Source organism: Lolium rigidum, chromosome 1 (assembly GCF_022539505.1).
Source record: "Lolium rigidum isolate FL_2022 chromosome 1, APGP_CSIRO_Lrig_0.1, whole genome shotgun sequence".
Classification (NCBI taxonomy): Eukaryota; Viridiplantae; Streptophyta; class Magnoliopsida; order Poales; family Poaceae; genus Lolium; species Lolium rigidum.
This window is the reverse complement of record NC_061508.1, coordinates 203,558,098-203,571,498: the sequence shown is the minus strand read 5'-3', so window position 1 is coordinate 203,571,498 and position 13,401 is coordinate 203,558,098. Positions and strand designations below refer to the sequence as shown.

At 45.7% G+C, this 13,401-nt stretch overlaps 1 protein-coding gene across 1 annotated transcript in view; it reads right to left on the bottom strand.

The window, feature by feature from the left end:
• Positions 1–13,401, bottom strand: part of LOC124654334 (phosphopantothenate--cysteine ligase 2-like) — a 93,490-nt gene that overhangs the window by 62,847 nt on the left and 17,242 nt on the right. Inside the window, exon 3 of the mRNA XM_047193348.1 lies at positions 12,593–12,598. Within this exon, the coding sequence (XP_047049304.1) occupies positions 12,593–12,598 (6 nt within the window). The remainder of the gene's footprint in view (positions 1–12,592; positions 12,599–13,401) is intronic.

Sequence of the window (13,401 nt, the reverse complement as noted above, 5' to 3'; positions counted from 1 at the left end):
TGTAATCCCAGAGATTATTGACTCTAGTGCAAGTGGGAGACTAAAGGAGATATGCCCTAGAGGCAATAATAAAGTGGTTATTATTTATATCTCTATGTTTATGATAAATGTTTATATATCATGCTATAATTGTATTAACCGAAACATTAGTACATGTGTGATATGTAGACAACAAGAAGTCCCTAGTATGCCTCTTAAACTAGCTTGTTGATTAATGGATGATTAGTTTCATAATCATGAACATTGTATGTTATTAATAACAAGGTTATATCATTATATGAATGATGTAATGGACACACCCAATTAAGCGTAGCATAAGATCTCGTCATTAAGTTATTTGCTATAAGCTTTCGATACATAGTTACCTAGTCCTTATGACCATGAGATCATGTAAATCACTTATACCGGAAAGGTACTTTGATTACACCAAACGCCACTCGCGTAAATGGGTGGTTATAAAGGTGGGATTAAGTATCCGGAAAGTATGAGTTGAGGCATATGGATCAACAAGTGGGATTTGTCCATCCCGATGACGGATAGATATACTCTGGGCCCTCTCGGTGGAATGTCGTCTAATGTCTTGCAAGCATATGAATAAGTTCATAAGAGACCACATACCACGGTACGAGTAAAGAGTACTTGTCGGAGACGAGGTTGAACAAGGTATGGAGTGATACCGAAGATCAAACCTCGGACAAGTAAAATATCGCGTGACAAAGGGAATTGGTATTGTATGTGAATGGTTCATTCGATCACTAAAGTCATCGTTGAATATGTGGGAGCCATTATGGATCTCCAGCATCCCGCTATTGGTTATTGGTCGGAGTGAGTACTCAACCATGTCCGCATAGTTCACGAACCGTAGGGTGACACACTTAAAGTTGGATGTTGAAATGGTAGTACTTGAATATGGAATGGAGTTCGAATATTTGTTCGGAGTCCCGATGAGATCCCGGACATCACGAGGAGTTCCGGAATGGTCCGGAGAATAAGATTCATATATAGGATGTCATTTTATGTGAATTAAAATGTCGCGGAAGGTTCTATGGAAGGTTCTAGAAGGTTCTAGAAAAGTCCGGAAGAAACCACCAAGGAAGGTGGAGTCCACATGGGACTCCACCTCCATGGCCGGCCAACCCTAGTGGGGGAGGAGTCCCAAGTGGACTCCCCCTTAGGGGGCCGGCCACCCCCCCATATGGGAGGTGGAACTCCCACCTTTGGTGGGAGTCCTAGCTTGGCTAGGTTTCCCCTCCCTATGGAAGGTTTTTGGTTCGGGTCTTATTCGAAGACTTGGAGACCAACTCTTGGGGTTCCACCTATATAATGAGGGGCCATAGGGGAGGGGGCCGGCCACACCAAGAGCCACTAAGTTGGCCGCACCCCTTGAGGCCGGCCACCCCTCCCAAACCCTAGCCGCCCCCTCTCCTCCATATCTCCCGCGTAGCTTTAGCGAAGCTCCGCCGGAGTTCTTCACCACCACCGACACCACGCCGTCGTGCCGTCGGATTCAAGAGGAGCTACTACTTCCGCTGCCCGCCGGAACGGGGAGGTGGACGTCGTCTTCATCAACAACCGAACGTGTGACCGAGTACGGAGGTGCCGCCCGTTCGTGGCGCCGGAACCGATCGTGATCAAGATCTTCTACGCGCTTTTGCAAGCGGCAAGTGAACGTCTACCGCAGCAACAAGAGCCTCATCTTGTAGGCTTTGGAATCTCTTCAAGGGTGAGACTCGATAACCCCTCGTTGCTACCGTCTTCTAGATTGCATCTTGGCTTGGATTGCGTGTTCGCGGTAGGAAATTTTTTGTTTTCTATGCAACGTTATCCTACAAAGGGTATCGAGCCGTGTCTATGCATAGATGGTTGCACGAGTAGAACACAATGGTTTTGTGGGCGTTGATGCTCTTGTTATCTTTAGTTGAGTACTTTGCATCTTTATGGCATAGTGGGATGAAGCGGCTCGGACTAACTTTACATGACCGCGTTCATGAGACTTGTTCCTCGTTCGACATGCAACTTGTATTGCATAAGAGGCTTTGCGGGTGTCTCGTCTCTCCTACTATAGTAAAGATTCAATTTACTCTTCTATTGACAACATTAGTATCACCGTTGTGGTTCATGTTCGTAGGTAGATTGGATCTTACTCGAAAACCCTAAACCACGTAAAATATGCAAACCAAATTAGAGAACGTCTAACTTGTTTTTGCAGTGGTTTGGTGATGTGATATGGCCATAATGTGATGATGAATATGTATGAGATGATCATTATTGTATTGTGGCAACCGGCAGGAGCCTTATGGTTGTCTTTAAATTTCATGTTGAGTAGTATTTCAAAGTAGTTGTAATAGTTGCTACATGGAGGACGATCATGAAGACGGCGCCATTGACCTTGGTGCTTCGCCGACGATGATGGAGATCATGCCCATTGATGATGGAGATCATGTCCGTGCTTTGGAGATGAAGATCAAAGGCGCAAAGACAAAAGGGCCATATCATATCACATATGAACTGCATGTGATGTTAATCCTTTTATGCATCTTATTTTGCTTAGATCGCGACGGTAGCATTATAAGATGATCCCTCTCACTAAAATCTCAAGATAATAAAGTGTTCATCCTTAGTAGCACCGTTGCCAAGACTTGTCGTTTCGAAGCATCTCGTGATGATCGGGTGTGATAGAATCAACAAGTGCATACAACGGGTGCAAGCCAGCTTTGCACATGCGGATACTAAGGTGGCCTTGACGAGCCTAGCATGTACGTACATGGTCTCGGAACACGTGATACCGAAAGGTAGAGCATGAATCATATGATTGATATGATGAACACTTTGAGTGTTCGCCATTGAAGTTACATCTTGTCTCGTGATGATCGGACTTGGTGTGGTGGATTTGGTTCGTGTGATCACTAAGACAATGCGAGGGATATTGTTTTGAGTGGGAGTTCACCTAGTTTTTAATTATATTGAATTAAAATTTGAACTCAATTTGTCATAAACATTAGTCTAAACTATTGCAAATATGTTGTAGATATGGCATCCTCAATCAATTTTAACCAGTTCCCTAGAGAAAGAAAAGCTTAAGAGCAACGGTAGCAACTTCACCGACTGGTTCCGTCATGTGAGGATTTTCCTCAATGGCGGAAATCTGCAATATGTGCTTGATGCACCGCTAGGTGACCCTCCCAGGAAACTGAAACCGATGAAGTAAAAGCTGTTTACGCAACTCGGAAAACTCGGTACTCTCAAGTTCAGTGTGCCATCTTATGCAGTCTGGAAGCCGATCTTCAAAAACGTTTTGAGCACCACGATCCACATGAGTTAATCAATGAGTTGAAGACTATATTTGAGACTCATGCGGCCGTGGAATGCTATGAAGCATCGAAACACTTCTTCAGCTGCATGATGGAAGAAGGTAGCTCCGTTAGTGAGCACATGCTCGCCATGACCGGGCATGCGAAGAAACTCGTTGACTTGGGAATAGTGATTCCTAACAGATCGGGGATTAATCGTGTCCTTCAATCACCGCCACCTAGTTACAAGAACTTTGTGATGAATTACAATATGCGTAACATGAACAAAGAGTTACCTGAACTCTTCTCCATGCTGAAATCTGCTGAGATTGAAATTAAGAAAGAGCACCAAGTGTTGATGGTCAACAAGACCACCAGTTTCAAGAAACAGGGCAAGTCTAAAGGCAAGAGCAAGAAGAGTGGCAAGAAAGCTGCCACGCCTCCTGTGAAACCTAAGACTGGCCCTAAGCCCGATGCTGAGTGCTATTACCGCAAGGAGAAGGGACACCGGAAGCGTAATTGCTCCAAGTATTTGGCGGATCCGAAGAGCGGCCTTGTCAAGAAAAAGAAAGAAGGTATATCCGATATACATGTTATAGATGTTTATCTTACTGGTTCTCGTACTAGTACCTGGGTATTTGATACTGGTTCGGTTGCTCATATTTGTAACTCGAAACAGGAACTAAAGAATAAACAAAGACTACTAAAGGATGAAGTGACCATGCGCGTTGGAAATGGATCCAAAGTCGATGTGATCGCTGTCGGCACACTTCCTCTACATCTACCTTCGGGATTAGTTTTAAGCCTAAATAATTGTTATTTTGTACCCGTGTTGAGCATGAACATTATATCTGGATCTTGTTTAATGCAAGACGGTTATTCATTCAAGTCTGAGAATAATGGTTGTTCTATTTTTATGAATAATATCTTTTATGGTCGAGCACCTGAAAAGAATGGCTTATTTCTGTTAGATCTCGATAGTAGTGATACACATATACATAACATTGATGCTAAGCGAATTAGATTGAATGATAATTCTACTTATATGTGGCACTGTCGTCTTGGTCATATTGGAGTGAAACGCATGAAGAAACTCCATACAGATGGATTACTTGAATCACTTGACTTTGAGTCACTTGATAGATGCGAAGCATGTCTAATGGGAAAAATGACTAAGACTCCATTCTCTGGTATTATGGAGCGAGCTACAGACTTATTGGAAATCATACATACCGATGTGTGCGGACCAATGAGTATAGCTTCGCGCGGTGGTTATCGTTATGTTCTAACCTTCACAGATGATTTAAGTAGATATGGGTATATCTATTTAATGAAACATAAATCCGAAACTTTCGAGAAGTTTAAGGAATTTCAAAGTGAAGTAGAAAATCAACGTAACAAGAAGATTAAATTTCTACGATCTGATCGCGGAGGTGAATATCTGAGTTATGAGTTTGGCATGCATTTAAAGAAATGCGGAATACTTTCACAATTGACACCGCCGGGAACACCACAACGAAACGGTGTGTCCGAACATCGTAATCGAACTCTCTTAGATATGGTTCGTTCTATGATGTCTCTTACTGATTTACCGTTATCATTTTTGGAGTTATGCATTAGAGACACCCGCATTCACTTTAAATAGAGCACCATCAAAATCCGTTGAAACGACACCGTATGAATTATGGTTTAATAAGAAACCTAAGCTGTCATTCCTAAAAGTTTGGGGTTGCGAAGCCTATGTAAAAAAGTTACAACCGGACAAGCTAGAACCCAAAGCGGAGAAATGCGTCTTCATAGGATACCGTAAGGAAACTATAGGGTACACTTTCTATCACAGATCCGAAGGCAAGATTTTTGTTGCTAAGAACGGAACCTTTCTTGAGAAAGAATTTCTCACTAAAGAAGTGACTGGAAGAAAAGTAGAACTCGATGAGATTGAAGAATCTCTGCTCGTTGATCAGAGTAGCGCAGTACCGGAAGATGTTCCTGTGCCGCCTGCACCAGCAACAGAGGAAGCTAATGATAATGATCATGAAACTTCAAATGAGATAGCTACTGAACCTCGCAGATCGACAAGGGATCGTGCCACTCCAGATTGGTATGATCCTTGTCTAAATGTCATGATTGTGGATAACAATGATGAGGACCCTGCGACGTATGAAGAAGCGATGATGAGCCCAGATTCCAACAAATGGCAAGAAGCCATGAAATCCGAAATGGGATCCATGTATGATAACAAAGTATGGACTTTGGTAGACTTACCTGATAGCCGCAAGGCTGTCAAGAATAAATGGATCTTCAAGAGAAAAACAGATGCCGATGGTAATATTACTGTCTATAAAGCTCGACTTGTCGCAAAGGGTTTCCGACAAATTCAAGGTGTTGACTACGATGAGACTTTCTCACCTGTAGCGAAGCTAAAATCTGTGAGGATTTTGTTAGCAATAGCTGCATTTTTCGATTATGAGATTTGGCAGATGGATGTCAAAACGGCATTCCTTAATGGAGACATTGAGGAAGAGTTGTATATGGTACAACCCAAAGGTTTTGTCGATCCTAAAAATGCTGACAAAGTATGCAAACTTCAGCGTTCAATTTATGGACTGAAGCAAGCACCAAGAAGTTGGAACCGACGTTTTGATAAGGTGATCAAAGACTTCGGGTTTATACAGTGTCACGGAGAGGCCTGTATTTACAAGAAAGTGAGTGGGAGCTCTGTAGCATTCCTGATATTATATGTAGATGACATATTATTGATTGGGAATGATATAGAACTATTAAGCAGTGTAAAGGGTTATTTGAATAATAGTTTTTCAATGAAAGACCTTGGTGAAGCATCATATATATTAGGCATCAAGATTTATAGAGATAGATCAAGACGTCTAATAGGGCTATCACAAAGTACATACCTGGACAAGATTCTAAAGAAGTTTAGAATGGACGAAAGTAAGAAAGGATTCTTACCTATGTTACCAGGCAAGGTCTTGAGTAAGACTCAAGGTCCAGCTACGGCAGAAGAAAGAGAAAGGATGAGTCAGATCCCCTATGCCTCGGCAGTAGGCTCTATCATGTATGCCATGCTATGTACAAGACCGGATATAGCACATGCTGTTAGTTTGACTAGCAGATATCAAAGTGATCCAGGAATGGAACACCGGACAGCGGTCAAGAATATCCTGAAGTACTTGAAAAGAACTAAGGATATGTTTCTTTGTTATGGAGGTGACCAAGAGCTCGTTGTAACAAGTTACACCGATGCAAGTTGGAACACTGATCCTGATGACTTTAAGTCACAATCTGGGTACGTGTTTATATTGAATGGTGCTGCAGTAAGCTGGGCAAGCTCGAAGCAGTGCACGGTGGCGAAGTCTTCAACAGAATCAGAGTTCATAGCGGCTTCAGAGGCTTCATCAGAAGCGGTATGGATGAAGAGGTTCATTGTAGAGCTCGGTGTGGTTCCTAGTGCATTGGACCCATTAATCATTTATTGTGATAACATGGGTGCCATCGCCAATGCACAAGAGCCAAGGTCACACAAGAGGCTGAAGCATATCAAGCTGCGTTACCACTCGATTCGCGAGTACATCGAAGATGGAGAAGTAAAGATTTGCAAAGTACACACCGATCCGAATGTAGCAGATCCGTTGACTAAAGCTCTCCCTAGGGCAAAGCATGACCAACACCAGAATGCCATGGGTGTTAGGTATATTACAATGTAATCTAGATTATTGACTCTAGTGCAAGTGGGAGACTGAAGGAGATATGCCCTAGAGGCAATAATAAAGTGGTTATTATTTATATCTCTATGTTTATGATAAATGTTTATATATCATGCTATAATTGTATCAACTGAAACATTAGTACATGTGTGATATGTAGACAACAAGGAGTCCCTAGTATGCCTCTTAAACTAGCTTGTTGATTAATGGATGATTAGTTTCATAATCATGAACATTGGATGTTATTAATAACAAGGTTATATCATTATATGAATGATGTAATGGACACACCCAATTAAGCGTAGCATAAGATCTCGTCATTAAGTTATTTGCTATAAGCTTTCGATACATAGTTACTTAGTCCTTATGACCATGAGATCATGTAAATCACTTATACCGGAAAGGTACTTTGATTACACCAAACGCCACTGCGTAAATGGGTGGTTATAAAGGTGGGATTAAGTATCCGGAAAGTATGAGTTGAGGCATATGGATCAACAGTGGGATTTGTCCATCCCGATGACGGATAGATATACTCTGGGCCCTCTCGGTGGAATGTCGTCTAATGTCTTGCAAGCATATGAATAAGTTCATAAGAGACCACATACCACGGTACGAGTAAAGAGTACTTGTCGGGAGACGAGGTTGAACAAGGTATGGAGTGATACCGAAGATCAAACCTCGGACAAGTAAAATATCGCGTGACAAAGGGAATTGGTATTGTATGTGAATGGTTCATTCGATCACTAAAGTCATCGTTGAATATGTGGGAGCCATTATGGATCTCCGGATCCCGCTATTGGTTATTGGTCGGAGTGAGTACTCAACCATGTCCGCATAGTTCACGAACCGTAGGGTGACACACTTAAAGTTGGATGTTGAAATGGTAGTACTTGAATATGGAATGGAGTTCGAATATTTGTTCGGAGTCCCGGATGAGATCCCGGACATCACGAGGAGTTCCGGAATGGTCCGGAGAATAAGATTCATATATAGGATGTCATTTTATGTGAATTAAAATGTCGCGGAAGGTTCTATGGAAGGTTCTAGAAGGTTCTAGAAAAGTCCGGAAGAAACCACCAAGGAAGGTGGAGTCCACATGGGACTCCACCTCCATGGCCGGCCAACCCTAGTGGGGGAGGAGTCCCAAGTGGACTCCCCCTTAGGGGGCCGGCCACCCCCCCATATGGGAGGTGGAACTCCCACCTTTGGTGGGAGTCCTAGCTTAGCTAGGTTTCCCTCCTTATGGAAGGTTTTTTGTTCGGGTCTTATTCGAAGACTTGGATACCAACACTTGGGGTTCCACCTATATAATGAGGGGCATAGGGGAGGGGGCCGGCCACACCAAAGCCACTAGTTGGCCGCACCCCCTTGAGGCCGGCCACCCCCTCCCAAACCCTAGCCGCCCCCCTCTCCTCCATATCTCCCGCGAAGCTTTAGCGAAGCTCCGCCGGAGTTCTTCACCGCCACCGACACCACGCCGTCGTGCTGTCGGATTCAAGAGGAGCTACTACTTCCGCTGCCCGCTGGAACGGGGAGGTGGACGTCGTCTTCATCAACAATCGAACGTGTGACCGAGTACGGAGGTGCTGCCCGTTCGTGGCGCCGGAACCGATCGTGATCAAGATCTTCTACGCGCTTTTGCAAGCGGCAAGTGAACGTCTACCGCAGCAACAAGAGCCTCATCTTGTAGGCTTTGGAATCTCTTCAAGGGTGAGACTCGATACCCCCTCGTTGCTACCGTCTTCTAGATTGCATCTTGGCTTGGATTGCGTGTTCGCGGTAGGAAATTTTTTGTTTTCTATGCAACGTTATCCTACATTTCAGGCCGGTGGATAAGACCAGCTTCACCCCGTTTTTTGTAGCTTCGATGCGCTCACAGCCGTCCAAACTGACTCCAGAGATCGGCTCTTGGTCATCTGCGTCCCAAATATTCATGCCAGCTATTGAGATCTCGATCGAGTCATCTGCATGAACGACCTCCACTTCATCTCCATCCCACTCGTATCGGGCATTGGTGCATTGTGGATGGAATGCAGCGGTTGGCGTGAATCCAATCCCTCCCTAGCAGGACAGCGTAGGTGCCTTTGCTGTCGACGATGAAGAATGATGTAGGGATGGTTTTTCGGCCCACGGTTAGATCCACGTTCAGAACGCCTTGCGCTTCTGATGCTTGGCCGTTGAAGTCGCTTAGTGTGACGTTGGTTTTGATCAGATCTGCTTTAGAGCGTTCCAAACGCCGTAGCATGGAGTATGGCATTATATTGACTGCCGCTCCTGTGTCAACCAACATCTTGCTGACAGGCTGTCCGTTGATATAACCTCTTAGGTACAGGGCCTTCAAATGTTTGTAGCTCTTCTCTCGTGGCTTTTCAAAGATAACTGGCCGTGGACCGCAGTCAAACTGTGCTACCGGCACTTCTTCGGTTCTTGGAGCACAAAACTCCGACGGAAGTATGAACACCATATTTGTGCCAGCCGATGCCTTCGCATCGGCTTTTATTTGTTTGGGGCGCCATTTTTTCTTCTGTGGACGAATCTCGGCCTCCAAAGTTTGCTGAATTTTCACGGCCAGATCGGGCCGCGCTTTCCTCAACGTGTGCAGGTATTGCGCCTCGGCTTCCTCCAAGCTACGTAGCCGCTGAACCCTACGCTTTTGGGAGTGACTGAGTCCATCAGGGCACCACCTTGGCCGGTGGTATCTATCTTCTTCTTCATCTTCTGACTCCTCGAAATCTTCCACTCGAGATGACTCAGCTCGCCTGTTCTGAGATGGGAGAGGCCCTAGACGCTTGAACACCGAAACCTCACCTGTGTCCTTCTTCTGCTGTCTACATTCCGGGCAGTTGTCGATTGTAGGCAATCAGCTCATTCCTGAATCCCAGCAGTGCTTAAAGAAAGGACAATCCCAGTGTCTGTCCATGTCTTCCTGTTCTCTTGACTTCCCCTTAGCGCGGTGCTCATATCCTTCGTCGTCTCTATCATACCGACGATATTTTCCGTTGTCTACATCAGACCGATGATATCTTTCGTCAGCTATGTCGTACCGCCGGCGTCGGTCGTACTGACGCTCATATTTGTTAAGGACATGCGCGGAGAGCGGTCGTTGATACCGCACGTTTCTCACTTGTTCCTCGGTGGTGTACCGTCTGTCATCATATCGGGGCCGGTTGCGTGGGCCGGCCTCCTCCTTTTCCTTGCCACGGGAGTGACCGATTTCTTCTTTATCCCTGCCATGGTGGTATACAGGCCCTGCCATGTTAACATCGAATGAGAAATCCAGCCGACGCCTCGTGGAGTGATTGTGTTCCACCATGTTGACGCCGGAAACGGTTGCGTGTCCACTTTCATGGCAAACCGACAAAGGATCAAACGGCCTTGTTCTATCGCCGTTTGGATCTGCCGACGCAACTCTTTGCGATCATTGGTGATATGGGTGAACGAGTGATGCCACTTGCGGTACGGTCTCCCGTTCATTTCTTGCGCCGTAGGGATTTTATGGCCTTCGGGTAACTTCAGTCGTTTTTCCTTAAGCAATAAATCGAAGATCTGCTCAGCTTTGCTTACATCGAAGTCAAACCCTTTTGCAGGCCCTTGTTGTTTCACCCATTTGCAGGACACGGGATCTGCCCCCCGAGCCCATTCAGCCACGGCTACTTCCTGGTCTTCTCGGAGTCCCCAACTTCTTCTGTCTCGACCAGGCCTATCGGGCGTTTGAACTTTTCTTGGTACAATTCTGGGTGGCGCTGCTCACAATGTTAATTTCTGGACCATGTGCGCCAGTGAATTGTATTCCACTTGGAAAGCCAGATCCTTGATCGGCGCTGCGAGGCCCAACGCTGCCAGATCGACTGCTTCTTTCTCAGTTAAACGAGCCGAATAACATCGGTTCTTGACAGTCCTGAAATGCTGAATGTATTCCGACACCGTTTCTCCCCGCTTCTGCCGCACCTGCGCCAGATCAGCAATGCCAGCCTCGGTAGCTTCTGAGTGATATTGGACATGAAACTGCTCTTCCAGTTGCTTCCACGTCCGGACTGAATCTGGTGGCAACGAGGTGTACCACCCAAAAGCTAGTCCTGTGAGAGATTGCGCAAAAAACCTTACACGTAACGGGTCCGATGCTGAAATCATGCCCAACTCGTGCCAAATATCGGCTCACATGCTCAATTGAGCTAGACCCTTCCGATCCATTGAACTTTGAGAACTCGGGGAGCCGATACTTGGGCGGCAGCGGAATCAAATCATATTCGTTGGGGTACGGCTTGGAATAGCCGACATGTTCTCCTCTTTGGCAGGATGCCGAACTGGTCTCTCAAGATTGTACTGATTTGTTCCACGGTATGAGCTGCAGGGGCTGAGCTTTCATGACTCGTTCCGGTGGCATATTTAGCTAGCCACGCCTATTTATCGGCGTCCGCTCCAGAAATCCCTCCTGCTGCAATCTGGTTCGTGCGCCAAGTTATTGCAGTCCGGTACGTATGTGCACACGTATCCATGTGGGATTTCTTTAGGTGGCTCATACAGGAATTGGCAATCGCCAGGATCGCCTCCAACCTTGTAGACGACGTATGCCGGTGAACCCTGTGGCTCTGGAGCTGCAAGCGTGAATGGCAGCTGCGGTCTGGTCTGAAACGGTATTTCTCCCTGGTGAGTCCCTAGGGTAGGCCCTGACGGAGAGTACTGATGCTTCATGATTTCCTGAACCACGCGAACCGCAATGCGCTCGAAAGCGTTCACCAGGCTCTCAGAATGACGATGTAGAGAATGAGCCACCATGTAATTAACTTCCTGGCGCAGAGCTCTGGTGCGTTCCTCTGAAGGGCAGACAGATCTACTTCATCGAGAACGCCTTCGGTTGAGAACCCTTTCCACCTAATGCCATGTTTACGGGTCCTCTCGAAAGAGCCGATGAGATCGGCTTCGAAGACAGCTTTAATATCATCATATTTCTTCTTGTGCTCCTCGAGCGGATCTTCGTACGTGATTGGTCCGTCCGCCATCTCAGCCTGCAGATGTTGACGCAGCTTGCTCGTAGAATGTCCCACCGGGCGTGCCGTGAATGTGTTGCCTGCCAAAACCCACCGGCGAGCAGCGACGAGCAACACGAAGAGCCGGGAGGCTCCCGTAACTGCCGGTGGGCCCTCGGTCCCTCGGGCGACGGCCCGCAAAATCCGGCACATGTCCTAGCTGTTGCGAGGGCGTGCCACCTGACCTATACCTGGTCAGGAAGGTGATGGATTGCTTCAATTAGTTTCCTGCATGGCAGACACGTAAACATTAAATCTGAGCCTCGATCGGCTCTCAGGTTGCCCTGTGAATCGGCTCAAAGAGCCGATTGACCCATGGTTCGCATTGGATCTACGATAACATGGGGATCCTGCTTTATCAATACCAAGTTAAATCGATCTACGACAGTCTAGGGCTTTCACCGCATAATTGGAACGTCCTACGCGTAGTTGAGCCTGGCAGATACGAAAGATAACAGAAAACTGGTCCTAGAAGAGGCCTAAAAACCAACACAGAGTCGATTCCCGGAACAACCCCTCTTGGATCGGCAAACCATACCTCACGCACTACTGGATCGTTCAACCCGTTTGCAAGGCCTAACCATGTGGATATCAAACTAATCCTTGGAGAACAAGGAACAACCATAACAGATCAGATCTACTAAATAAAGATCAAGCAAGATGCTGCCCTTACACCTAAGATAGGTGCAAAGGCAGCTAGATATTTAGGGCAGACATAACTTAAGCAAACATATCAGAAAAGTATCGATGTTAGCCCCAAAACATCTATGATAACGGTATTACTCGCCATCAACAAGGCTTCGAGTACGAGCAACACAAAACAACGAATAAACTGATACTGCCCAGATCGCAAGATGCGATCTGGGCAGCACGACGCTTACCCGGAAGAAACCCTCGAAACAAGGGGTGGCGATGCGTCTAGATTGTGTTTGTTGTGAACGTGATTGTCATCCTTTCTCAATAACCCTAGGTACATATTTATAGTCCGTAGACTTTCTATCTTTGGAATAAACCTAACTGTGTACGAACCAAACTCTATCTCTTAATTCTAAACTAAAACGCGATCTACCATAATGTACAAATATACGGGCAATCTAGCCCAAATTCTCGCACGAGGCTGATTCAGAAACACTTTATGTGCATATCCTCTAAGCCCATCTCAATCACGGCCCATCTCCTCATTTGGCTAAAATCTGGCGATAACACATAAACAACTCATATGATAGATTGATAATCAACTTGACATAGTATTCAATATTCATCGGATCCCAACAAACACAACATGTAGGATTACAAATAGACAATCTTGATCATGATAGGCAGCTCACAAGATCTAACATGATAGCACAATGAGGAGAA